Source organism: Lissotriton helveticus, chromosome 2_1 (genome assembly GCF_964261635.1).
Source record: "Lissotriton helveticus chromosome 2_1, aLisHel1.1, whole genome shotgun sequence".
In the NCBI taxonomy this organism is placed as follows: domain Eukaryota; kingdom Metazoa; phylum Chordata; class Amphibia; order Caudata; family Salamandridae; genus Lissotriton; species Lissotriton helveticus.
This window is the reverse complement of record NC_136059.1, coordinates 1,976,250,920-1,976,276,356: the sequence shown is the minus strand read 5'-3', so window position 1 is coordinate 1,976,276,356 and position 25,437 is coordinate 1,976,250,920. Positions and strand designations below refer to the sequence as shown.

The window sequence follows — 25,437 nt, the reverse complement described above, 5'->3', positions numbered from 1 at the left end:
AGCAATGCGTGACTTTCAGGCCAACATGCGACAGAATTTCTGACACATCTGTCAATCCTTACTCCATGGTGCGCTGTATTGTAAAGACGGCGCATTAATGGTGGTGCATGGGTAGCTCAGGGAAACAGACATCTCTACAGATGCGTTAGTTTCTTGTAAATCTGCCACGAAGACGATTTACAGAAGAGGGTGAGTGTGTGTGTGTGTGTGTGGAAGTCGATTGAGGGAAGTGAAATGACACAGCAGGAAAGGATGAGAGAATGGATGAAGTCTGGGAAGAACCATTGAGGCGGAGCTATCATTAGTGCAGTCCCCGTGGGGTCAAGTGGTGCGAGGTGCCAACTTTACCTCAACTACGGATATATTTTAATATCAACCCGGAGGGAATGGTGGCCCAAATTGTTTGCCATAGTACCCTTATGTAATTTATTAAAATTACTATTGCAAAGCGCTGTGACACCTTATGTAATTTACTTCGCTCTATTGTCAATCGCTCTCACACCTCTGGGTAAAGTTCGCGCTATTTAAAAATGCATAGATAAATAAAATACCTATGACACCCTTGCTCCGCCAATATGTGTATATTACCCCCTTTCCCTTGCACTCATTTCTTCCCCCTTTCCGTTACTTCAATATATCTCCTCGTTCGTTTTATGCTTCATTATTTGTGATTCCGGCTTGCTTCAAAACGGAAGCCATCAGGTCTTCTTTTACAAAAGCAAAACATGCTATGTCAGTCACTTAATCAGGAGAGTGAACGCCGCTTGCACTTTCACTTTCTACCAGTAACCGAGGGCTCTCAGCCAATCAGAGAGAAGGTACAAAAAAAGGAAAAACAACTAGACCGTAATACAATAATAGTTATTAGTCTTTCTTCAGTTTTCATGGCGTTTTGACAGTGGCTTCGCTAACTGTCATGGCGGCCCCCATGCAGTGTTGCAGCTGTGCTGGGATGTTACTGTGGCTTTCGCACAGAGGAGCTGGCACCTTCGCCTCTCGATATAGAGGAGTGAAGCGTGTTTCTGTGTTAATGAGTCGGGCCAGAGGCTCCCAGAGCGAGACTGGCACCAAACGAGAAGTGACTTCGCAGGTTGACTTGGGGGACAGGTAAGAAATAAGGGACACAGCACTCTTGGACTCGAAATGTGCTTTGCTGGCAATAGAAACACGTATTGGTAAATGCATTAGATTTTGCCTATGTGCGGAACATTTTTTATATATATAATAATCTCCTAGTGTTATGACCTGTTTTTTGGTGAATGCAATATATTGTGCAGTATCTGCTGGTTATATAAAGCGGTCCTGTACCTTCGGGTGATGATGTTATATAGGACAGATTTAGCCACTGTCTGGAGTATAAAGGGAATTGGATGGAGGTGTCAAGTTGTGAATTCCATCTCGCCACATTGAGAGTATTCTGGGACATAGTAGCATTTCAACATTCTAGGGCATGTTAAATACATACTAGTGAGGACATATTTTAAATATATTGCATGTGTTGAGTGATGGGGGTTAAACAATGCCTGCAATTAAACGAGCAGGCGAAAAAGCAATTGGTGAAAGCTCCGAAAATAAAGATAGACAGGGCTTATTAACTACAGATGTGCTTTAAATAAACAGATCCTTTGCCGGCTTGCAGCTGCAGGTTTTTTAAATCACAGAGTCTAAAAGCAGCAAATTAAGTGAACTGGTAAATACCTACATTCCAAAGTTGGGCATCACAACTGGGCAATTCCATAGATAGAGATGTGGAAGTTGCAGTTTGGTATTTTCCTTCATCTCTTATCAATGCAAAGAAAATGTGAGTGAGAGTAGCAGTGAAGAACAGAATAATTAGTTGTTTTACCTAACTAATCCTCAGAGGTGGAATGTGATTATTTGATGCGAATGGTGCTAGACACCACTTAATGTTACTTCAGACCCATTCGCTCAGTGATGTGATATATAAGGTATCGGTCCCCAAGGAGATGCTTTTGCATGCCTACAGTGTTTCAAATACATGCACTAAGGGTACAAAACATACCATGATGCACTATTGAGCAGTTGCAATCTGCAATAAAATGTGCGCACAATGTACTTTCCTTAAAGCTGTTTTGCATTTGTCACCCCGAGTGGGATGGGTATGCTCAGACGTGAGTCCCATGCTCTCCACACGACTGGAGTCAAGCTATCCTGGCTGAAGACGACTGATAGCCAGAAACCGGTCCTAGGATGCTTGATTCCGGTCCAGGAAAGACATGGCTTGGCAGGTCAGGCTGGACTGTTCCCATGAGGCACAGGGTCAAGCCTGATTTGCATATGGCCATGTCTGAACTGGGGTGGTGTGGAGTGCAAAAAAACGATGGGTTTAGGCCCAGATCTCTGTACTGGGGTGAATGTATGACATTGTTCTGCATTCTGTCCATCAATTGTTGTGTTGCATCAGCCATGCATACATCATCTTGTGCTTTTGATATAACTTTTTTTGTGAAGGCGCTTTATACCATTGTTGAAACGTTTCTAAGAGCTATAAATCACAAGTGTTACTTTTACATTTGCAATCCGTTACCTGAAGGAAACCGGTATTGCTTAACTGAAAGCAAAAGGACAATGTTAAAAAACGTAAAAATGTTTGATAAGAAGGATTTTTTTCATTAAAAAAAAAAGCTAAAAAAAACTGCAGCGTGGGTTATAAACAGGATTATTTTAGACTTCGTCAAAACGAAGCCAGCCGCGTTAAGTTGTGATCAAACAGGTTTTTGAAAATGAAGTTAATCTGTAACCCTCCAGTGATTTCTCTTGCAAGCGTCCAACACTGTGTCCATGCTCCAGCTTGGCATAGGTTGTTTAATACAGCTCACTAGGTGTGGTGCAATAGTCATATCAAGGTTATCTTTTCTGGCAGAAGCTGGGTAAAACAATTATTTTGATGAGAGCGCAGGTTAGGTTTGTGGACTTCTGAGAAAGCAGGAGCGGTTTGGTAGGAGCAAGGGATGTACAGATGATGTGGTTTTAAATGAGTGTTTCACTGATTCATGGAGGCTGCTCAGTGCACGGAGGTGTTCACAATTTTATCAATGGCGCACTAGTGCCATCCTGCTCTGCTCATTAGAGGAGTATGTAGATTAGATTCAATGTTAATTGGATAAAAGCATTGAACTGCTTGTAAAATACTCACAGATGACAGGTATAGAAAACCGTCCAACAGAGAAAAATAATCCCAAGAGAAACCTGAAACAGAGTCAACAAAGCGGACAAAGAAGTCCATGCACCAGTTATTGAAGTAAAGCGGTAGAGACAATCACTCATTGGAAAAGCTAAGGCAATGAAGAGGCTAATGAGTGCAGGGGCCTGGTAGGGCAGTTTGCCATCTGCATTTCTGAAAGGGTAATTTGTAAACAGAGAGAAAAAGAGTGCGACTACACCCACTCCGCTCCAGCATGCTTTTCCACTTCATCCCCGGGGTGTCCTCCTACGTTTGCCTGGGAGGGAGGAGGAGACGGCATGTTCAACATTGTATCAGCAGACAAGGCAGAGCTTGCCAGGGACTATAAAAGCAATGCCCTATACATCTGTACTTGGAATGGAAATAGAAAATGGTGGGCACTCACTGCCCGGTGCTTCACTCTAACTCACGTGGCACAAACTTCCCCTGGGTACAGACCAAACCCACCTCAGCACGCATATCCTGCTTGTTTGTTTTGGTTGAAAGGGCACCTTGCTGCTGCACAGAAGCAGAGCAGACAAAACTATATGTGTGTAGACAGCGCACATGCTGTGACCCTAAAAACGGGCTTTAATTGTTTACATTTTGCTGAGGTTTTTATATTTCCCAAGTTTAAGGGTTTAATAGCGGTCAGGTGGACAATGATGCAAGTAATGTAAATCAGAGAGTTATGCACCCAGATTAGATAGCACATAGGAGGGTGATTTGGAGAAATTAATAGATGAATTTAACTTTCTTGTTAACTTGAGTGGGGGCTGTTTTAATTCTGAGAAGACTAAAATGACAGACATACATTTTTCTTTTAAAAATGAGAGTATCCCTCTTATTAAACTGGGTGTGTGGGCATGCATACTACATTTCCTCTGCAAGGCATACGTATAGTACAAATTTATCTATGGTCATAGAAATGAGCTCCATCAGTAGTAATGAGCACTAACGGGCCGCATTACGATGGCGATCGGACGAACATCCAACCGCTATCGCAGCAGGATTGGGACCACCCGACAAGTAGTCGGTGGTCCCACCCGCCATATTATGATGCGACCGCTGTGTAGGCAGTCGCAAACATCCCTTTTTCTATTGCGGCTTGTGCTGCGACCTGGAAAAGGGCTGCAGTTCAAGCCGCAATCGGAAAAGCGAGGTTTTTAAACATCCATGCACCGTGTGCCAGGCAACATGTGGTGCCTGGAACACGGTGCATGGATGTTTGGAGTGGCACCAGATGTGCCCCCCCTGGCCAAATAGCGGAGGCCCACAGGGGGCGGGCACCCTGCTATGGGCATAAGTATCAATCAAGAACAAAACCACTGCCTGAAGATAATTGATTAAAAAAAGCTATACATCAAGGGTAAAGAAAAAGGGAACTACATAATTCAATCCCCCAGAGACACAAAATGCAGTGTGCAGCAGCAAAGGCGATAAGACGCTGTACAGCTAATACCAAGAAATCATTATTTTAGGGCATATAACTCAAATTTATTTTACCCATACTCAATATATCAAAATATCATATATATAATTAATAGACATTTAATAAATACTCCAATAAATACAATGCCACATCAACAAACAATTGTACGTATAAGTGGTGCCCAGGCGCAACATACATACAAATGACCAACACATACTATCAACAGAATCATACTAACTCACTCGCACAACACATTGCTCAATGGCAATCCACTGCATTAAACACAATAATCTCCACAAGTAGGTGGTTAAAGGTATTATACATAAGATAAAACACAGAATGCTTCTTAATTATTTCACCATGTCGAATGGTAACAGTTTAGACATGTGTGTCCAATGAATAGTATTACATATTCTTTGAAGCTTCATGTAAACCTCAAGAGAGACAAAGAGATAATAATATTAAAGGAGACGTTTTGATCAGTAGACACCAGCGTCGACGTGCATTTCGGTGAACGACTCCAGATGTGGGTCACACCTTCAGGGCGCAAACAACACAATGCAGGAGAAGCTGCAGGCGCCTGGGAAACCTGAGCTAATGCCGGCTCCAAATAGCTGTACAAGAGACCCCAGCATATAGGTTGGTCTTCTCAAAACTGAGGCCCCCGGGCTATAAGAGGAAAAGCCACTGAGGGGCCTGGGGGGCATCGATAAGAAGCAAGGATCTTCTGTCAACGGGCTAAGGGATAAGGATGACCTATCACCTAGAGTTACGGATTGACCAAATGGCGAAAATTTGTCGTCCCCAGTCGTCTGCTTCTGGGTTGATAGCAGGATTAAAACCACCACTGGATCTGGGATTATCCATGGAGCCTCCCCCGTAAGGGCACCCAGCTTCCCTTTCAGATAGCCTTTTCATGGTAATGGAACTGTCATGAAAAAGCTGTGGGAAATGGACATTGTAATCCCTATGACGGTGCCGGTACAGGCCCTGCCCCCATGGTAGGGATAACGGTCTAACCGCCGCCCTGGCTTGCTCCTTTAGCCTGTCGGAGGCGGTGGTCTTTCCCCCACCTGCTGCGCTCCGACACTCGACATAGTAATCTGTGTGTGGAACCACTGCCCTAGATGTTGGGTGGAGCAGCAATGACGGCCTGTTGGTGGCGGTCCGCCCGACATCATAATGGGGGCCTAAGTGTGCTGAGACTTAAAAGTCATCTGCATGGTATTGGAAGTGCAACTCTTCCCTGAGTGCCCAACTGTATCGATGTCTGGATCCCTAATATTGATTTTTGTTGCCATAGGTAAACGTGGGTCATGCATGTGTACCAGACGTATGCCTGTCTTACAGACTGCGGTTATGTTGGACAAAGAAGAGTGCTGAAAGCTCTACCTTTATAGCTTTAGAGGTCTACTGCCTTCACTAGGAGAGATTCAGAAAAGGGGGTGGTGATGAACAGAGTGCCTGAATTAAGCAGACCACTCTTACCCAGTCCAAAGATCAGGGCTTGATCCATCACCGTTATTTAGCTTACTGCCCCATCCCAGCTCAGAACCTGGCTATATGCAAATTAGTCTGTCCCTGGCCCAGTGCATCATGGGAACAGGGCAGACCAAACTACCAAGCCAATTCTTCACCAGAAAGGAGACAAGCTTCCGGGGACCGGTTTCTGCCATTTCAGGCGTCGTCGGCCCGGCTTGCTTGAATCCTGATGGAGCAGTGAGCAAGGGACTCATGTCTGAGCATACCCTTCCACGCTTATGGTGGACAAAATGATTCAGAAAAGGGGGTGGTGATGAACAGAGTGTCTGAATTAAGCAGACCACTCTTACCCAGTCCAAAGATCAGGGCTTGATCCATCACCGTTATTTAGCTCACTGCTCCATCCCAGCTCAGAACCTGGCTATATGCAAATTAGTCTGTCCCTGGCCCAGTGCATCATGGGAACAGGGCAGACCAAACTACCAAGCCAATTCTTCACCAGAAAAGAGACAAGCTTCCGGGGACCGGTTTCTGCCATTTCAGGCGTCGTCGGCCCGGCTTGCTTGAATCCTGATGGAGCAGTGAGCAAGGGACTCATGTCTGAGCATACCCTTCCACGCTTATGGTGGACAAAATGATTCAGAAAAGGGGGTGGTGATCAACAGAGTGTCTGAATTAAGCAGACCACTCTTACCCAGTCCCTTGCTCATTGTACCATCAGGATTCAAGCAAGCCGGGCCGACGACGCCTGAAATGGCAGAAACCGGTCCCCGGAAGCTTGTCTCCTTTCTGGTCAAGAATTGGCTTGGTAGTTTGGTCTGCCCTGTTCCCATGATGCACTGGGCCAGGGACAGACTAATTTGCATATAGCCAGGTTCTGAGCTGGGATGGGGCAGTGAGCTAAATAACGGTGATGGATCAAGCCCTGATCTTTGGACTGGGTAAGAGTGGTCTGCTTAATTCAGACACTCTGTTCATCACCACCCCCTTTTCTGAATCATTTTGTCCACCATAAGCGTGGAAGGGTATGCTCAGACATGAGTCCCTTGCTCACTGCTCCATCAGGATTCAAGCAAGCCGGGCCGACGACGCCTGAAATGGCAGAAACCGGTCCCCGGAAGCTTGTCTCCTTTCTGGTGAAGAATTGGCTTGGTAGTTTGGTCTGCCCTGTTCCCATGATGCACTGGGCCAGGGACAGACTAATTTGCATATAGCCAGGTTCTGAGCTGGGATGGGGCAGTGAGCTAAATAACGGTGATGGATCAAGCCCTGATCTTTGGACTGGGTTAGAGTGGTCTGCTTAATTCAGACACTCTGTTCATCACCACCCCCTTTTCTGATTCACTAGGAGAGAAGCAGCACAAGTGCGGTGGTGGCAGTGTACCATGTAGTGTAGAAGTGAAAAGGTCTTTTTTAACCAGTTGTCATTGCAGTGAGGTGTATGTACACACTCATTTTTAAAGTTCTACTGCTGTAAGCTTAACTTGCCCTTGGCCTACATTGGTATGGTGCTGTGCGGCACATGAGAGGTGTGTCTGCGCTAGGTGTATCTGCTCCAGGGAAGGGTATATTACAGGAATAATGCAGTTCTGAGCAGTGTGTGCATGGTGAGTGTTGGTGCTGTGCCTATTTATTTATGTATTTATTTATTTATAACGTTTGAGTGATAGGAGGATGAGGTGCAGTGCATGCATGACAAATGCATGTGCTGGATGTATGTGTGCCTATGAGTGGTATTCTACATGAGGGATACAGTGCTGTGCAGTGCATGCATGTTAAATGTATGTGCTAGATGAATGTGCCCATATGAATAGCACAGTTCATGAAGGATGCAGTTCTGTGCAGTGTGTGTGGGCTGTATACATGCACTGGGTGTATTTGTGCCAGTTGATGGTACAATACATGGAAGTTTCTGAGTTCCATTTTGGGAGACCTAGGCCTTCTTAGTGAAACATGGAAAGGAGATTGAGAAATCCCCCCAGACAGATTTGTGTGTAGCTACATTCCTCTAAGCTGGGTGAGACACAATGGAGAGGGGAGAGTCAGCCGTCCCTTGTACATTTCAAAGGGTGCTCTTTGATTCAATGAGAGGTAAAAAGGAAGGGGTCTGGGCCCATCTCAGGAAGGATATGGGGTTGATAATAAATATTGTGAAGAGTATGGCAGGGGCCCTGGGCTAACCATTTGCTACACATAACAGTGTGGCTGACATTAAGGTGTGAACTCTAGTCACTCCCATGTTCTATGTTGTGGGGCTATCAGCTTTAGAGACACTCCTTCTGTGACAGACTGTTTCAAGAGGGAGATGAGAACAGAGTGGACAAATCAAAAGAAGCATACTTTCAACATGAACTTCAAAGACTCAGACACCGAATCACATTAAGTGTCTGGAAATGGACTATACGAAAGGGAGCTTAAAATACCCAAAATTGTCTTATGCCAAGTGGCCAGACGGGCTGTGTGAGTAGGACAGGCTCTGCAAGGCTTATGCCTCTGACCAGGACTGGGGGCCAAGACATGCTAGTTTCCATGATGTGTGATGGGACAGCATGGAGGGAATACAAGTACGTCTTCCCAAGAGCATCTGCTCCTGTCTGTCTGCGTAGAGCAGTGTGCCCTGTGAGGAAGAGGAGAGCCTTGGAGAGAGCGAGGTCCAGTGGGGGGCGCTGTCAAGTGGACTCCCGTTGTTAGATGTGAGAAGACAGTTACTGCACCGATCTGGTTGTTGCCTGTGTGCAGAACAAAGTCGGCGACCTTGGTATGCCAGAGGAAGCCCACCGTGAATTGAGCCATATTCATCTCTGTGTTGATCTGGGTGGAGCCCATGCATAGTGGTGAGCAGCAACCCTTTATTCTAAGAGGGGCTATGGTGAGAACACTGCTGTGCTGTAATGGGCCACGACCCCAGTATGCAAGGAGGGCAGACGCAGAGGACTTCACTGTGCCGAACAAGCCACAGCCTGTGTGCTGTGCGGATACAGCAACCCCATATTCCAGAGGGGTCACGGGGTCTGCAAGTTGTATGACCTGGTCTGAGTCATAACCGAGAGGAATGAGGCTTCTGTGGGACCCTGTGCTCCTGCCTGAACCAGCGAATTACCCTGCAAAGAGGAGCCGCCTAGAACTCCTGGTCGCTGTGGAGGTGCAACCATTTGTGAGGACTCTCCAACAACTGAGTGCAACCCGCTTGGGTCTCATGCAGCAAATTGGCTGCTTCCTCTCCTGCGTCCTTGGAAGGGACATGCTCAGGAACTCTAGTCACTCCGATCCTACGAGGTGCAGGTAAGATTGATTATGGGCTATTCGACCCCAAGGGAACTTACTTCTAATTAGTGCTGTCATACCAGAACACTGTTGGCTTCAGAAATAGAGTCATATTGGAGTCTTGAGGTTCAGACTTCTAGTAAGGCCTTTAGTAAGTAACCTTTACAGCTAGAAGCGAGGAGGACATGGGACCTGGCTAAGTGCCCTAACATCAGGGGGGGCTGTGTAGTTGTTTATGAAAGTCATATCTTTCATTAGTGTTGAGTAGCAGTAAAAATAAAATGCTACTCTTTTTTCAGAAAAGTGAGTAGGTGGTTGGGCAGTGGTTCATTGCTGCTGCCGTGTGCATTTTGAGTTGTGAGCCTGTGTTAACAGCCCTATATCCACACCTCCCTCTCCCAAAGGGATTTTTGGACTGCTCGACCACATTGCTACTGAGAGTCAAGTGTAGAAAGGGTACTTGGCTCAGTTGCTCAGAATCCATAGTAGATCTGGTCCTAGTACATCAGATTTCAATCCCCACAATTTGACCCAGTTACACTTGCTTAGCCTGTGACCCTCTGAAAGGGGTTTTGACAAATTATTTTATAAATGGTTATCAGTATGCTTACACTTATAGACAGATGTACCATATAGACAGGTCTAACTAGCATACATTAATGGCATACACCTCTTGCAAATACAGCTTGAAAATTGTTTTTGCAAGTCTCAGCATATCTCTTAAGAGGAAAGGATGTGGTGGTATGGCCAGAACAGAGAAGCAATTTAGAGGAGAAAGGCAACATTGGCTGCTTTGAAGTACTACATGAGGAGGAATATTGTTTAAATCCTCTATTCCTGTGAAGTACACAAATGTCTTCTTTGTCAGGAGACTTGTCAGCTGCCTCTTCCGCTAAGAGGGATATGAAGTAGTAGGCACTACCCAGTGTGCAGTGCATATAAGTACAAAAATAAAGTTTCACCATGGATGTACATACTTGCTTAATAAGCATACAAATAATAAGTGCTATTAGCATCCTGGTTGAATCTTTGAAACACTGTGCTAAACTGTGTCGAATTCTGCATTTTGAAATAATTCTTATAAGTGTGTACTTGTTGCTGTAGCTGGCTCACCCACAAATTCAACACATTGTATACACTGATACTGTAATTCGAAGCCCACAGAAAAGTTGTACGCGTTAAAAAACAAATTCTATGATTCCCTTAGCCAGTTGCTTTCTCCAAATTCGCACCGCTTCGATGTAGTAATGCATTTTCAGCTCCCCTCTTTCACCATCTCATCTCCTTCAGTCTCCATGTGAAATGTATTATTTGTTTACTCCATCCCTAATGGACTGAAGGTCCTAAGGTCACTCAAACTTTGTGTGTGCAGTCAGTGCTTCAATTTGCAGTGCTTTTATTATTTATGATTTATTATAACATTTTTAAAGGTATGATACAGAAATTGTAAATGCCAGTGCATCAAGGCATTGCGATGAAGGCTGTCAGTAAATAGGGCAATAGGGAACAACGTGCAAAATCAGAAAAATGCTAAATCTCAATTGAGCAGCAAAATCAATAAGAAATTGGGCAGCATCCCTAGTAGCGCCCAAGAGAGTCAGGAAAGTCTACTGGCTCACACCCAAAATCTTGATTTTTTTAGGGCTCGCGCCTGCGATTGCAGGGGCGAAATCCCCTGCTGTCGCAGAGCGAGTCTTTTGTAATCGTTTCAGGCTTTTTTGCTTTCAAGGACTAGGCAGAGCGGACAAGAGGCTGTTACGCGCATGCAACCTGCCGGAATCGGATCAGGTCGCGCATATGAACATGCGCTCAGATTCCGGCAGGCTCTTCACAACACATGCACAACACACATACAGCCCAACCCCCCCGCCGCGCATACACACACATAAGCCCCCCCCCAGCATACACACACACACACAGAACCCCCGGCGCTTACACACACACACATCTCCTACCTCATCTCAGCGTGTCTTCTCACTCCCTTGCCCCCGCTCCTCTGGTCCGCGCGCCGGCTCCTCTGTGGTGCAGTTCCGTGCTTGTTCTAATTACCCGCGTGGTGGGGAGCGGAGCGGGGGGAGTTGCGGTTCAGGGTTCTCTCATCGTCGGAGTCCGTGTAGGGCGGGACTCCGCCACCAGGCCCCGCCCCCGGTGCAGCGCCCGCCCGGGGAAGAGGACGAACAACAGACTCCAGAGCGGGCGGACCAGCAAATAGCAGACCACGAGGGCTGGGGACACCCGCAGGACACCCGGTGGACGCTCTCCCCACCAGTCATTCAACACACACCTGTGGCTTCAGAGGGGTTCGGCATGGGGGCTCCATGCATGTCCCGTCCCCGGGGGTGCTGTCACCTCTTCCAGTCCCCTGGACACGCGCTCTCTCCTGGACCCCGGGGCTGGAGGCTCAGCGCACATTGCACTCTGTGTCCCGGGCCGTCCAAACTCCACTCTGCCGAGCCCAGGCGTGCCGGGCGGGGCGGGGCCAATCAAGAGCCGGGCGTGCTCGACACTCCCCGGGGCCCGCGCGGGCCTGCTGATACCTCTCTACCGGGCTGTCAGTCAGCACGTGCCAGCGGCCGCGAGGTGCCTGGTTTTGTGCAGACTCAGACTGGGATCTCTGAGGCACGAGACAGCTGCTTTCTGGCAGCAGCTCTCATGGAGTGTCCTCGTGCACGCCTTTGGGTCTCTGGTGCACTGACGGCGTGTCAGCTCACCCATAATCTGTCAGGCGGCCTCGCTTCAGGTGTTCCAGCAACTGAGAACTGCAAGCCGCCTGTTTCCTGATAGCTTGTACGCCCCTCGTCTTTCTGTTGGTATGTCAGCGGGACTGTCCCATGGAGGAGTGTCAGCCTATCTATCCATTTTGAAGTGGAGTGCCAGGGAATTAATTGTCCGTTATAATCCTATCTCCGGCGGAGCCTTTTTGCCTGTACATTCTCGGTCAGCTGACTGATGTTAGCCTGTCCGTTTAGGCAGGGTCGAGCCCCTCTCGGCCCGCCGATGGGCTGCTACATAGTTTGTTCTATGATAGTGTCAGTCAGTCTGTCTACTCTCTCCCAGTGGTACCTGTTGATCTACTAAGTTCTGTTTCCTGCCTGTCTACCCCCCTGATGGTGAAACCAGCAGTGTTTTAAATGGACAGGTACCGTCCGGTACTGAGTACCTGCATTTCTTTATTTTGAAAGGGAGAGTACCGGCACTTCTCAGCAGTGCTGCGATACATTTCATGGGGGAGTACCGGCACTTCTCAGGAGAAAGCAGGTACTCTAAATAGTGATTATCAGCTCACTTTCTCATGTGTCATTCTGTCCACTAGCCGCACAAGTGGATCACCCTGTCACCTCTTCGACGGTGTGTCCGTCAGTCTGTCCGTTGTACGATGCGTTAGCCTGTCCACTGTATGAGAATGCCTCGACCTGGCTGCTTTCGGGGTTCGTTTGCTGTCTGCGCTTTTCTGATATCGTATTGGCCTGTCCACGCATTTAAAGTGCGTCCGTCTGTCCGCTCAGATTGAGGGACAGCATTTTTTTCACCCTCCGATGGTGTGCCAGCCTGTCTACGGTTTGAAGGTATGCTGGCCTATACATTCCCCTCTGGTAGTTTGTCTTCCTTTCCCAACGCTTCTGACAGCGTATCGCCCTAACTTGTCTTCTGCTACTTTGTTTGCCGGACCAACACTCTACTCTCATATTGTATCAGCCTGTATGCTCGCTGTTAATGTTTTCACACAATTCTATAAAACGCTAACTATAGAAAAAAATACATCTAAGGGCAATTTAAACTAACACTGGACATAAAAAAACACGCACCGTACCAATTACCAGAGCACCATGGTTTTCAACCAAGCTGTCCGATTAAGCGCCGGCCGCAGGCTTGCAGCCGCGCCTCTGCCCTCTTAAAATAGTCACAAGGCAGCGACCTTGGGGCAGGTCAGGTTTATCTGTGAGTTTGGCGCGAGCGTGTGCCTCGGTGTGTGTTTGCCTGACTGTCTGTCTGCGTGTGTGTACACTGTCTGCTGCCACTGGGCCTTTTCTATTCCTGTGCAAACAGGCAGGCTGCTTTATCGTCGAAGGTTCAGGCTATTGAATGTTGCGGTGGCGTGGAAGAGAGGAGAAAATATGTCCACGCTTGGGCAAGCTGCCCGTCTGATCAAATTCACTGCTCACAATTACTAATTACTGCAACAGAGTATCTTGAAACCAAATACTCCATTACTTTTAGAGAATATGATACGATCAACTGACCACAGGTATTGGTAAAAGTGTGAGAACTGGTGAACTTTTCGCTGTATGCATGAAAAAAAGCATTGGCAAAGACAATAGGTCTCCCCTTTAGGAAGAAGTGGCTTTACAAATGTTTTTTAGCCATGCTGTGCAGCATGGCTAAAGAGGAAAATATAAAAAGGTGCTATGATGCAGCTGCACTGGCTACATCATTTTGCTATCTGTGCATCACAAGCACCTAGAAAATTGTGTGGGGCTTTTCTTTCTTTTTATATACTGATTTAAGTTGGATTGGTAAATTAAACAAGCATTTGCAATGCATTAGGTCTCGCATTAGGAAAGTCTGAGCTATTGGTCTTGTAAATTACACATTTTTTATTTATGTGTTGGTTTTGAAAATAGCTAAATTAATAGCTTTGTCCTTTACAATGCCAATACTTTTAACTTTTGCAAATGTGACACCTATAGCATTTGCAATGCAACATGTTTTGTATTTACATGACTTAGATGTATTGATATTACAAATAACAATGGCTTTTAATTTTTTTAAATCATTAATACTTTATTAAAAGTTATTGTAATTTATAATGGCAATAGCTTAAACTTTTGTAAATAACTTTTGTGAAGATTATGTTCAGTGTATTTTATTGTGACGAAAATCCAAGAACAGAAGTGAAATATTAACATCTTTTTATGACATTTGTAATTAAGCTTGAAACATTTAGAGAACATATTTGAACCAGTTGTTGTTGAATGGTTGCACAGATTGATGCTGTGGTGGCGCTGAGTGATGTTGTGGTGGCGACGAGTGATGCTGTGGCGTTCAGTGATGCTCTGGTAGCGCATAGTGATGTTGTGGTGCCCCTGAGTGATGCTGTGGTGGTGCGATAGATAGAGTGAGGGCGTTAGATAGATAGAGGGAGGGCGATAGATAGATAGAGTGAGTGCGATAGATAGATAAATAGAGTGAGGGCAATAGATAAATAGATAGAGTGAGGGGGATAGACAGAGTGAGGGTGATAGATAGATAGAGTGAGGGTGACAGAGTGAGGGCGATAGATAGAGTGAGGGTGATAGATAGATAGCTAGAGGGCGATAGATAGGTAGATAGAGGGCGATAGATAGATAGATTGATAGAGAGGGAGGGCGATAGATAGATAGAGAGAGTGAGGGCGATAGATAGATAGAGTGAGGGCGATAGATAGTAGAGTGAGGGCAATAGATAGATAGATAGAGTGAGGGCGATCGAGAGATAGAGTGAGGGCGATAGATAGTTAGCCCCTGCTGTCGCAGAGCGAGTCTTTCGTAATCGTTTCAGGCTTTTTTGCTTTCAAGGACTAGGCAGAGCGGACAAGAGGCTGTTACGCGCACGCAACATGCCAGAATCGGATCAGGTCGCGCGCATGAACAAGCGCTCTGATTCCGGCAGGCTCTTCACAACACATGCACAACACACATACAGCCCAACCCCCCCGCCGCGCATACACACACATACAGCCCCCCCCTGCCGAGCATACACACACGCACACACAGAACCCCTGGCGCTTACACACACACATCTCCTACCTCATCTCAGCGTGTCTTCTCGCTCCCTTGCCCCCGCTCCTCTGGTCCACGCGCCGGCTCCTCTGTGGTGCAGTTCCGTGCTTATTCTAATTAATTAATTATCCGCGGAGTGGGGAGTGGAGCAGGGGGAGTTGCGGTTCAGGGTTCTCTCATCGTCTGGGCCCGCAGCGGCAGCAGCGTTAGGACCGGCTTTCCTCGGAGTCCGTGTAGGGCGGGACTCCGCTGCCAGGCCCCGCCCCCGGTGCAGCGCCCGCCCGAGGAAGAGGACGAACAACAGACTCCAGAGCGGGCGGACCAGCAAATAGCGGACCACGAGGGCTGGGGACACCCGCAGGCTGACAGCTGCTTCACCACACCCGCGGCCAAAACAAGGAGCCGACTTCTGCCGGAGCCCAGAGAGGAGACCGCAGCCACCCGAGGTCTCAGCTGCCCAGAGACTGCTAGGTGAGGCTTAGCGACCACCCCTCCGACACTGCGATTTGAAACGAATGCTGTGTGTTTTGAGTTCGTGTTCCCTCGGGCTCTCTGCAGTGCGTGGAAGTTGCTTTGCTACGGCCCGCCCCGCCACCACTGGTTTAGTTTTAGTCAGTGCACGCGCATCACGTGGTTAAAGGCAGCAGTTGCTCCCTGGCATGAGCCGGTTGCTCTGGGAAATGTTTCAACCACACCGTGCGCCGGGTTAGGGGGTGCAAGTTGTCAAGACAGCGAGCCGGGCTACTTGGGGACACGGAGAGAGTTCTTTGGACTGTGGATTCTGACGTAAGGTAAGGTAAGCCCGGACCGGCACAGTGCGGTCAGAGCGGGCACTAATATACAGGGAGTGACCGGGCAGAGTACCAAAGGAGCGGCCCGGGCAGAGCTGGCGATAGTACACCTGGACTGGTGATGACAGTCTGTCTGACTACTTTGAAAACAGAAAGCCAAAGAACGGCGACTCTGGTGTCCCCCAATTGGCAGAGAAGTTTGTGGCTGCAGGGGAATGAGGAAGTGCAGAGGGAGGGGTGTCTGGGCCATTGTTAGGAGTTGGGTAATCTGCAGTAGGCCCTGGTTCGAGCTCCCTGTCCCTAAGGTGTGCACAGAAACCGCAGTAGCTTCTGAGGTAATGGTTAATTACTGAAAAAACAAATACTGCCTCTTATGTGTGAAGGCACGCTGCATTAAGCCCCAGTGAAGACTCAATTGCAATAACTTTTATTTAAGTATTAATTATTAAAAATATTAACAGCCATTATTATTGTTAATATCAATAAATCTAAGTCACGTAAGTACAACACATATTGCGTTACAAATGCTATAGGTGTCACATTTGCAAAAGTTATAACTATTGGCATTGTCATACACAATGCCAATAACTCAAACTTTAATGCTGCGAGATCTATTGCATTGTAAATGCTTGTTTATACAGTTTTCTTACATAGGAAAGCATTATGTCTGCAAAATCATCATAGTATGAGCAACAGTAGTACACTTTTAGGTAATCAGAGCACCATTCTATATAATGGCGTATTGCTGTAGGATCTAAGCACTATTCCACTACGTGCATATATATTTTGCCCACTCTATGCTAATAGCATAAGGCGATGGCAGGACAAACTAATTACAAGAACAACAACAAACTATTGTAAATGAATGCAGTAAAGTGAGCTTCTGGAAGGGCCTTGAGAAACGGCAACATTACTGCGTCCTCTTGGAAAATTTTCTTCGAGAGCAGCTAGGACAGCATCAGTGAAAATAGATAAGCAAGGCTCTATTTGACTGTGTGCTGCAGTAATAATGAACAGTGAACATGCAGCAGGATACATCCATTTTGAATACGTTGGCGTTGAGTCCTAACTGTGTCCCAGATCGTATAAGGCAGCAAAAGGCACTTTAGCTAGTCCTAGCAAATTTGTTTCAAATGCAATAGTACTATGTCTGTGTGCACATGTACATTTGAGAGTAAATCCACATGGTACACATCGTTAATAATGAATAAAAATATAGACTACCCAGAAATTCTACCAGTGTCATAAGTGTAATTAAGTGCTGATTTGCTCATGTACAGTTGAATATATGGCCTGTAATGCGGGTAGGGGGACATATATTTTCCCAGCCACCATTGCGTATTCTCTTGTGGCAGCCCTACCCTAATTTAAGAATGGCATGTGCTCCAGGTGTAGACCACCCTACATTCCTTTGTGAATGAGGATGGTGTGTGGTGAGATCTGTCTGTAAGGCCTAACCCAAGTCCTGAGTTGAAATTTGCTAGATGCACATCAATAATATATTATGCTCAGGCACATATTCATATCATGAACTAGTTCATATGTAAGGTGTGATTTTTTTTTTCTTCTCCATTCTTCCCTAGTCTACACTGGCTGATATGAAGGAAATCGTTTTTGTGAAATCCTCTCAGGCTTGGGCTCCTGGCCAGGCATTTGATTTTTGTAGAGCAAACACAAGGAGATGATGGATGGAGCTCTGAAACTTTTCAGACACTCGCCCCTAGTCACAGATCTGGGTTGAATCCATCATCATTCTTTAGCTTACTTCGCCACCTCAGTTCAGACCCAGCTATATGCAAATAAGTCTTGACCCTGTGCCTCATGGGAACAGTCCAGCCCGAACTGCCAAGCCAGGTGAGTGTCTGAAAAGTTTCAGCGCTCCATCCATCATCTCTTTGTGTTTGCTTTGTTCACCCTAAGTTGGCAGGGTATGCCCAGACGTGGGTCCCTTGCTCACCTTGCCACTGGATTCAAGCTTGCCTGGCTGATGAGGGTTGTTAGCCCGAAACCGGTTCCAGGATGCTTGTTTCCGGTCCAGGGAAAACATGGCTTGGCAGTTCGGGCTGGACTGTTCCCATGAGGCACAGGGTCAAGACTGATTTTCATATAGCTGTGTCTGAACTGGGGTGGTGAAGTGAGCTAAAGAACGATGATGGATTCAAGCCAGATCTGTGACTGGGGGTGAGTGTCTGAAAAGTTTCAGAGCTCCGTCCATCATCTCCCTGTGTTTGCTTTGTTTACCCTAACTTGGCAGGGTATGCCCAGACGGGGGTCCCTTGCTCACTTTGCCACTGGGTTCAAGATAGCCTGGCTGATGAGGTCTGTTAGCCCGAAACCGGTCCCAGGATGCTTGTTTCCGTTCCAAGGAAGACATGGCGTGGCAGTTCTGGCTGGACTCTTCCCATGAGGCACAGGGTCAAGACTGATTTGCATATAGCTGTGTCTGAACTGGGGTGGAGAAGTGAGCTAAAGAATGATGATGGATTCAACCCAGATCTGTGACTGGGGGTGAGTGTCTGAAAAGTTTCAGCGCTCCGTCCATCATCTCCTTGTGTGTGCTTTGTTCGCCCTAAGTTGGCAGGGTACGCCCAAACGTGGGTTCCTTGCTCATTTTGCCACTGGATTCAAGCTAGCCTGGCTGATGATGGCTGTTAACCCGAAATCGGTCCCAGGATGCTTGTTTCCGGTCCAGGGAAGACATGGCTTGGCAGTTCAGGCTGGACTGTTCCCATGAGGCACAGGGTCAGGACTGATTTGGATATAGCTGTGTCTGAACTGGGGTGGTGAAGTGAGCTAAAGAATGACGATGGATTCAACCCAGATCTGTGACTGGGAGTGAGTGTCTGAAAAGATTCAGTGCTCCGTCCATCATCTCCTTGTGTTTGATTTGATATGTGTCCCCATTGAACTCTACTCTTCAGAACACTGGTGAATAATTAGTAGTTTACCAGGATATGGTGAGGCTGGCAGTTGGTAGCAACTGACTGATAGTCCATGACACATGTTTTTTTTTCTTGTGCCCCTGGAAGTGTTGCCCACCGACACTCTCTCAGTCAATCAGTGCAGTCTCCTATAATTAGAACCTCTAACTTCCCCATGAATATATGTCGTGTGGTTGTGCGAACTGATTTTGTGCTTAGAGATCCTATCCACTATGAATGGTGCCCTTTATTGGGACATATTGTGTATAAACTGCTGATTTCGTTCACAGGGTGAGGCAATTCCTATTTTTCTATCCTTGGAGCAACCTGTGGACTTGTGGCTGCGAGATCATATAATAGATTATCCCTTGTTTGATATTTGAATACAATCTACATCTAGACTAGAAGTCTACTAGTAACAAAAGACTGGTTCTACAGTCTGGGTAGATCTGATTCTAAATGTACCCAAAGATACCTTAGCCTCACTCACAGTTCCTTATTTTGGTTGTGCCTAGTCCAAATCCTGATGTTCATCGCTTGCCTCCACTTCTGTGTTTAACTGAGGGTAATCTAGAAATAGGAGAGAACCCTTTCAGGCATCTGGGCTTTTCTCTTTACCAATATACATCAATTTTACTAGGTGATGCCTATCCTTTCATTATTTTGTAGAAATGCCAGGTAAGATGTTCCCTGCACTGGTTTGGATGAAATTATAGCTTTTGAAGTTAGTGCATCTTGCATTGATCCTGACTTTGCTTCACGGTACCCCTCCTGGACACTACAATAACTAGTCCTCCACAGCCAGTTCTGTGTATTTGTTTGAACACTGAAAGAGCTCTTATATCAGCTGAGTGACCGTGAATAACCCGGATACCCTGAGGCTTGTTTGTTGGAGCCAACCTGCTGATGTACCATGCCCTAGAGGAAGAGCCACTGCACTGTCCAGTGAATAGAGAAGTAACCCTATCCCATGAAGACAAAGAGCATTGCTCAGTTGACTCAACTCAAGCAATGCATGGAAAACACTTCAAGACTGTCAGCAGACCAGAGAGCATAAGGATCCTGATGTGTCCAAATAAAAAGACATCAAAGCATCCAGAAGGTGGAGGTGGTGGAGGATACATGTAAAGACTATACCTGTGGTGAACCTGCGGTGCCTTTAACTCCCCTAACTTTGCAAGACCCTCTTTCATCCCACTGCCAAACTGAAAGGAATTGTAGATTAGTTAGTGTGTACAGTAAAACCATAATTTTGCTACAGATGTGAATTCCAGTTCATTTTTGTGGGGCACGTTTTGGGATGAGTAAATCAGTTTGTGTAATTCGCGTTTTTGGCAGAAACCAGGCTTTCTATAGTCCAACAGGGTTGTCCACTCATGCTTTCAAGCTGATGAGTAACTAATATGCAAGGTATGGCTATTATATCATATTTGATACTTAGGTGGCATTGTATCTTCCACACTATTCCATTGCTTAGGGATTGTAATTAAAGCCACAGCAAGAGGACTGTGATGTGAATGTTTCTGAGGACTGTAGAAAATCCACTTCTTACCCCTTACACTCTTGTTATGTTGAATCACAGTTCCTTACTAATTAAGGGCTATAAAACTGTGAGGGGGTGACTCATTTTACTTTTGTGTGTTTATCTTTTTTCTACTATTCTGCACTTTACTTTGGTAAATAAAGGCTTGAATGTTTTAGGTCTTACCTACAGACAGCTTCTAGCTGTCTGTTGTCGAAATACCTCTTGTGGACAATAATAAAACGTCGGCCCATTGCTTTCCCTTGTTTGCCTCTTACTCAATGGCTTTCCTTACTCTTCCTGTGTATATCCCTCCGCTGAAGCATAACTTCTTTACATTTTTTTTTGATTGGACGACTTGTATGCTGCCACTGCTCACATTCGGCGAAATCATTTAAAAACAAATTTCTTACTCAACTCCATGCGAGTGCATTTGTTTCTGTGCTTTCTAACTCACTTGGAGCTTCCTCCTTCAAATAATATCCCCCCTCAAATAAATATTCCCCCCTCAGCATGCTCAATGTTGTACCCTCCTTCTCGTCAACTGCTAGTCTGTTGTTTCCCCTATCCCTCCAATGTCTGGCTTTAAAAAAAGTGTTATATTTTTTTCCTCCCTCTCCTACTCAAGCGTGTTTGTTGCCCCCCCCCTCCCTTGCCATTTTCCTAATTTTGTTTGACACCCAACTTCTGGATCATGAGTCCCACTTGGAGTGAGATGCAATGGATTCCATGGCCGACTTGTCTTTCTTTTTCCCTCTTCAACGTCCTGGTACAGTTTTTGGATGGGTCTGTAGAGCAGGATAGCTCATTGAATGCACTAGCCTTCCTTGCTTGGTGATTTAATCTGTAGACCTTACACTACCTTGTTAATTTTTTTTGTTGCTTTGCTCACGTGTTTTTTTCTTATGAGTTATGAGGGAGTTTATGCACCCTTAAGCCCCAACTACCCCAGGTCGGCTTTTTCTTTACTATATAGGACATTATACAGACAAAGAGAGATGCAGACATTTGCATGCTTACATTCCTATCTGACGGCTATATCCATGTCAACAATTCTCCACTAAGCACACCTATAGACTCAGATGAAGTTGTAGAAGCTACCAGTTATCATTTCAATGGCAAATTCCCAGGGGGCTCTAGTGAGGAATTTTAAAATCTTTTACCACCCCATTATCCCAACCTCTGCTAGACGTTTGAATAGGCTCGATAACATGGAATACTACTCCACTGAGCCTTGGGTGGTGTACATAGTCACAACATCCCCAAACAAGACAGATCAGCTGACAAACCTGGCCCTCATTGCCCAGTAGCACTAATAGATACTGACCCCAAAATTCTCCCTAGGGTTTTAGTGCAGAGACTAGCGCCAGTGATTCTCAATGTGGTTCGCCAGTGATTCTCAATGTGGTTCAGCAGTGATTACCAATGTGGTTCACCCTTATCTGCTCAGATTTTTGCCCCAAAGAGCCACTATATATAATATCGACCAAGCATTTAATGGATTGGCGATGAGTAATTGAGTGAAGAATTGTGATTCTCCAAATGAAATGCAAAGAGAATCAGGATTTCATTAAAGACAAGGAGGCTAACATTATGCGTTATAACTTTTAAAGCCACTCCACTGCAGCACCTTTAAAGAACACTTCACTCAACAATCCAGACATAAAACTCCATAGTCCATAAATAGACCTTGCATAGAACACTCTTCCCCTTTTAATGCAGCCTTAACTCCCTCCGATTCCTCTTTTTTCTTCTTATCTTCCTCTTTTCCACTTTCTTTCCTCCTCTTCACAAAGACTCTAAGGAAAAATATTAAACTGTTAATAACAGAATCTTTTGGATATTCTACCACAATATTTGTGCTAAAATTTCCCATTACAATATCTACTCATAAAATTGTAAACTCTTCTAAAATTAAACATACTCCCTGTAACTTCCCGTAATGTTTCGTCCCATTGTCACACCTTAATACACATTTCTTGTAAAGGGTCGAGGTGGGAAGGATAATGTTAGCCTCCGTGTCTTTAATGAAATCCTGATTCTCTTCACATTTCATTTGGAGAATCGCAATTTCATTTCAAGACCGAAGGCTACCATTATGCGTGTTGAAAGCCCTTTATTACCACATTTGACACACGCGATATTGGTCTGAAATAGTGTCTTGCAAAAATACGTGCATTTGACCAATCCGCCACCTTTAAAATGTCCTCAAAACGTCCACCTGCCATGTACAACTTACTCGCCATCGCACCCCTCAAAGAATGCGCTTTGTACTGACATATGTCTATTCCTGCTCCTTCATCACATCCTCAACCCACCTTGCAATGGTCTCTGAACTCACAGCTTTGAGATTTCACTTACGAAATCAATAGTTGTTTCTCACCCTGAGCCCTGAATTCCCTCATCCTTTTCTCATACTCCAACAAACACTCAACCACACCCAATTTTGGATTACCTATAAACCTAGGATAAAAAATGAACTCCGACATGTTCTTATTTCTCCTCCAAATCTCAAAATGAACTCTCTCTGGACCATACATCCTACTACTTACCTCCAATGCTTTAGCATCTGAACATTTCCTGCATGAGATCAAACACAAAAGAGTTGCCAACTTCTCAGATATTTTCTTATTAGCCAAAACCCTATTAGCTGACCACTCTACAAATCTCTTCAATACTGAGTTCACATCCCACAGTACATCATAACTTGCCCTTGGAGGCCTTCGCAATCTCATACTCTTCATAATCCTACAGATCAAGATATTCCTTCCTAAAGATCTCCCATCTATTTGTCCATGACCTGCCGACACTTCAGACCTATAACCATTCTGAGTTCTGTAACTTAAACCTTCTTCAAATTTCTCCACTAAAAAATGTACAACCTCTACCACGGGTGATTCCACGAAATCCAAATTCCTCTCCCTGAAACAACTAGCCCAAATTCTCCATATTCCTTTATATCTACTCCTTGTTCCAGGCGCCCAAGACTCCTCCAATAGCTCTGAACCTCGCATATTCCTGTGTCTCTTGATACCCACCAAACAAGAAGGTTCAGCACCCCACTCTGCACCAAAGGATGTTCTTCTCCATCCCCGTTCATTAACATTTCTTCCTCTACTTGAATCAAATAAAGAACCGCACAAGCTAGCTCCAACACAGCTATAAACCACACCTGGGAGACCCAAAAGGAGTCACCAACATTATCTGACATTTCGCCTCTCTCACTTTCAACAGTACCCTCTGCAACATTACTGTTAGAATTGGGGGTCTCTAGTTGGCACAGGTAGGTACTTGCGACAAATAGGGACCCTCTCCTCTAGTCAAGGTAAGGGGGTACACTCCTAAAATAACCCCTGTTCACCCCCTTGGTAGCTTGGCAGGAGCAGTCAGGCTTATCTCCGAGGCAGTGTGAAACGCATTTTGAAACACATACAGTAACTCAGTGACAACACTACAAATGGACACCAAACAGGTTTTATATAAAAAATAAGTATTCTTTTATATAGAGTTACCACAAGACCAATAAATGAATAATCCACAATGCTATTAAAGTTCAAGAGTTCTGGTTGAAAAGGCTTAAATCAAAGTTCTGTGCGAGTCAGTAGCCTTGTCCGGCTAGGGCATTGCTGAAAGAACATCTAACAAATCCAGCGGACCGCGTCGGTCCGGGCCCACTCAAATGTCGACAGACTCAGTCACAATACCTTTTACCTTTTACTTGATGCCGCTGGCACGGACGTGCGTGCCGGTTCCGGTGTTCGTCGCCGTGCAGAAAAGAAAGCTTTGCAGGACGCGTTGTCCCTCGATGCGTTGCAGGCAGCAGCCCGTTGACAGAGTCGGTGGATCCAAGGCTTGCGTTGCAGGGCGAGACGGCGCTTCGTTGCTGTGCTCCCAGCTTGCGGTGCGGCGACAGAGCCGGAGTTCGGGAGCTGGCGTCGATCAGTCCAAACAGCAGTGCGAGTCGGGCGGTGCGTCGTGAAGCGTGCGAGGCAGTGCCCAACTCCAGTGCATTCACAGTACTCGAAATCAGCAGCAGTGACCGTGTCGGTCACACCAGTACGAGTCGGTATAGCGAGGCATTGCACACCGCTGTGTCCACCAGTCGCGGTGCAGGCAATGGCTCACTGATGGCGTCAGGACGGAGTCGGTGAGCTCAGAGCTTGTGTTGTTCGAGGTGGACGTTGGTTGATGCGGTGCCTACAGGACACCGGGCCCGTCGTGAAATTCGGTCACAGCTCCCTGCCTCTGTAGCCACTGAAACAGCGTTTCCAGCAGCAATCCACAAAGGCTGGTGAAGTCTACTGGTCCTGAGACTTCGGTCAGGGGCAAGCTCTCTTCCAAGCCCTTGGAGATCTTTCACAAGTTGAAAATAAAGTACACAAAGTTCTTTTTCCTTCCTTTGGCAGTCAGGCAACCACTGCAGGCCAATCCCCCAAGCCGCACTTCAGCTTGGGAATAGTCTCTCCTCAGTTTCTTCAGGTTCCTCTCCTCAGCAAAGGTTTCTTCTTGTAGTCCAAAGTGATCTAATTTCTTGGGATCAGGGTCCCAATATTTATACCCCAAAATCTTTTGTTCTCTGAGGGGAATGGAGCATGTGCCCAGTCCAAACCAGTTCTGAAGCACCCTGTTTACCAGACTTCTCCTTTCCTTTCACAGTGCAGGGCAGGAACATCAGACGCCCCACAGGAGGTGGAGCCAGCATTGTGGAAGGCAAGTACAGCCCTGGAGCACTTTGTTGACAGTCTTCCTTCTCTTCTTTCAGTGTGCAGGGCAGAGACATCAGACGCACCACAGGGGGTGGAGCCAGCACTGTGGGGGCGGGCACAGTCCTTTTCAGGTCCCAGTTGCAACTACTCCCTCCTATCTAAATGCAGATCTCTCTATTCACCACTGGGCTGACTCATTCTGTCTCCTGGAATCCCCCAGCCCTGTCACTCAAACTCCAGACAAGGAATACACAACCTAGCAGAGGCAGGCTTGAAAGGTTTAGGCAAGCAAATACCTACTTTCTAAAAGTGACATTTGCAAACACAGAATGTTAAAACCCACTTTACTAAAAGATGTATTTTATCATTCTGAGTC

The 25,437-nt window shown here is 46.1% G+C and overlaps 1 protein-coding gene across 1 annotated transcript in view; it reads left to right on the top strand.

Annotated features, from left to right (window-relative positions):
• Positions 1 to 873: 873 nt before the first annotated feature.
• GATB (glutamyl-tRNA amidotransferase subunit B) overlaps positions 874 to 25,437 on the top strand; it is a 561,352-nt gene continuing 536,788 nt past the window's right edge. Inside the window, exon 1 of the mRNA XM_078676924.1 lies at positions 874 to 1,107. Within this exon, the coding sequence (XP_078533050.1) occupies positions 917 to 1,107 (191 nt within the window). The 5' untranslated portion in view covers positions 874 to 916. The remainder of the gene's footprint in view (positions 1,108 to 25,437) is intronic.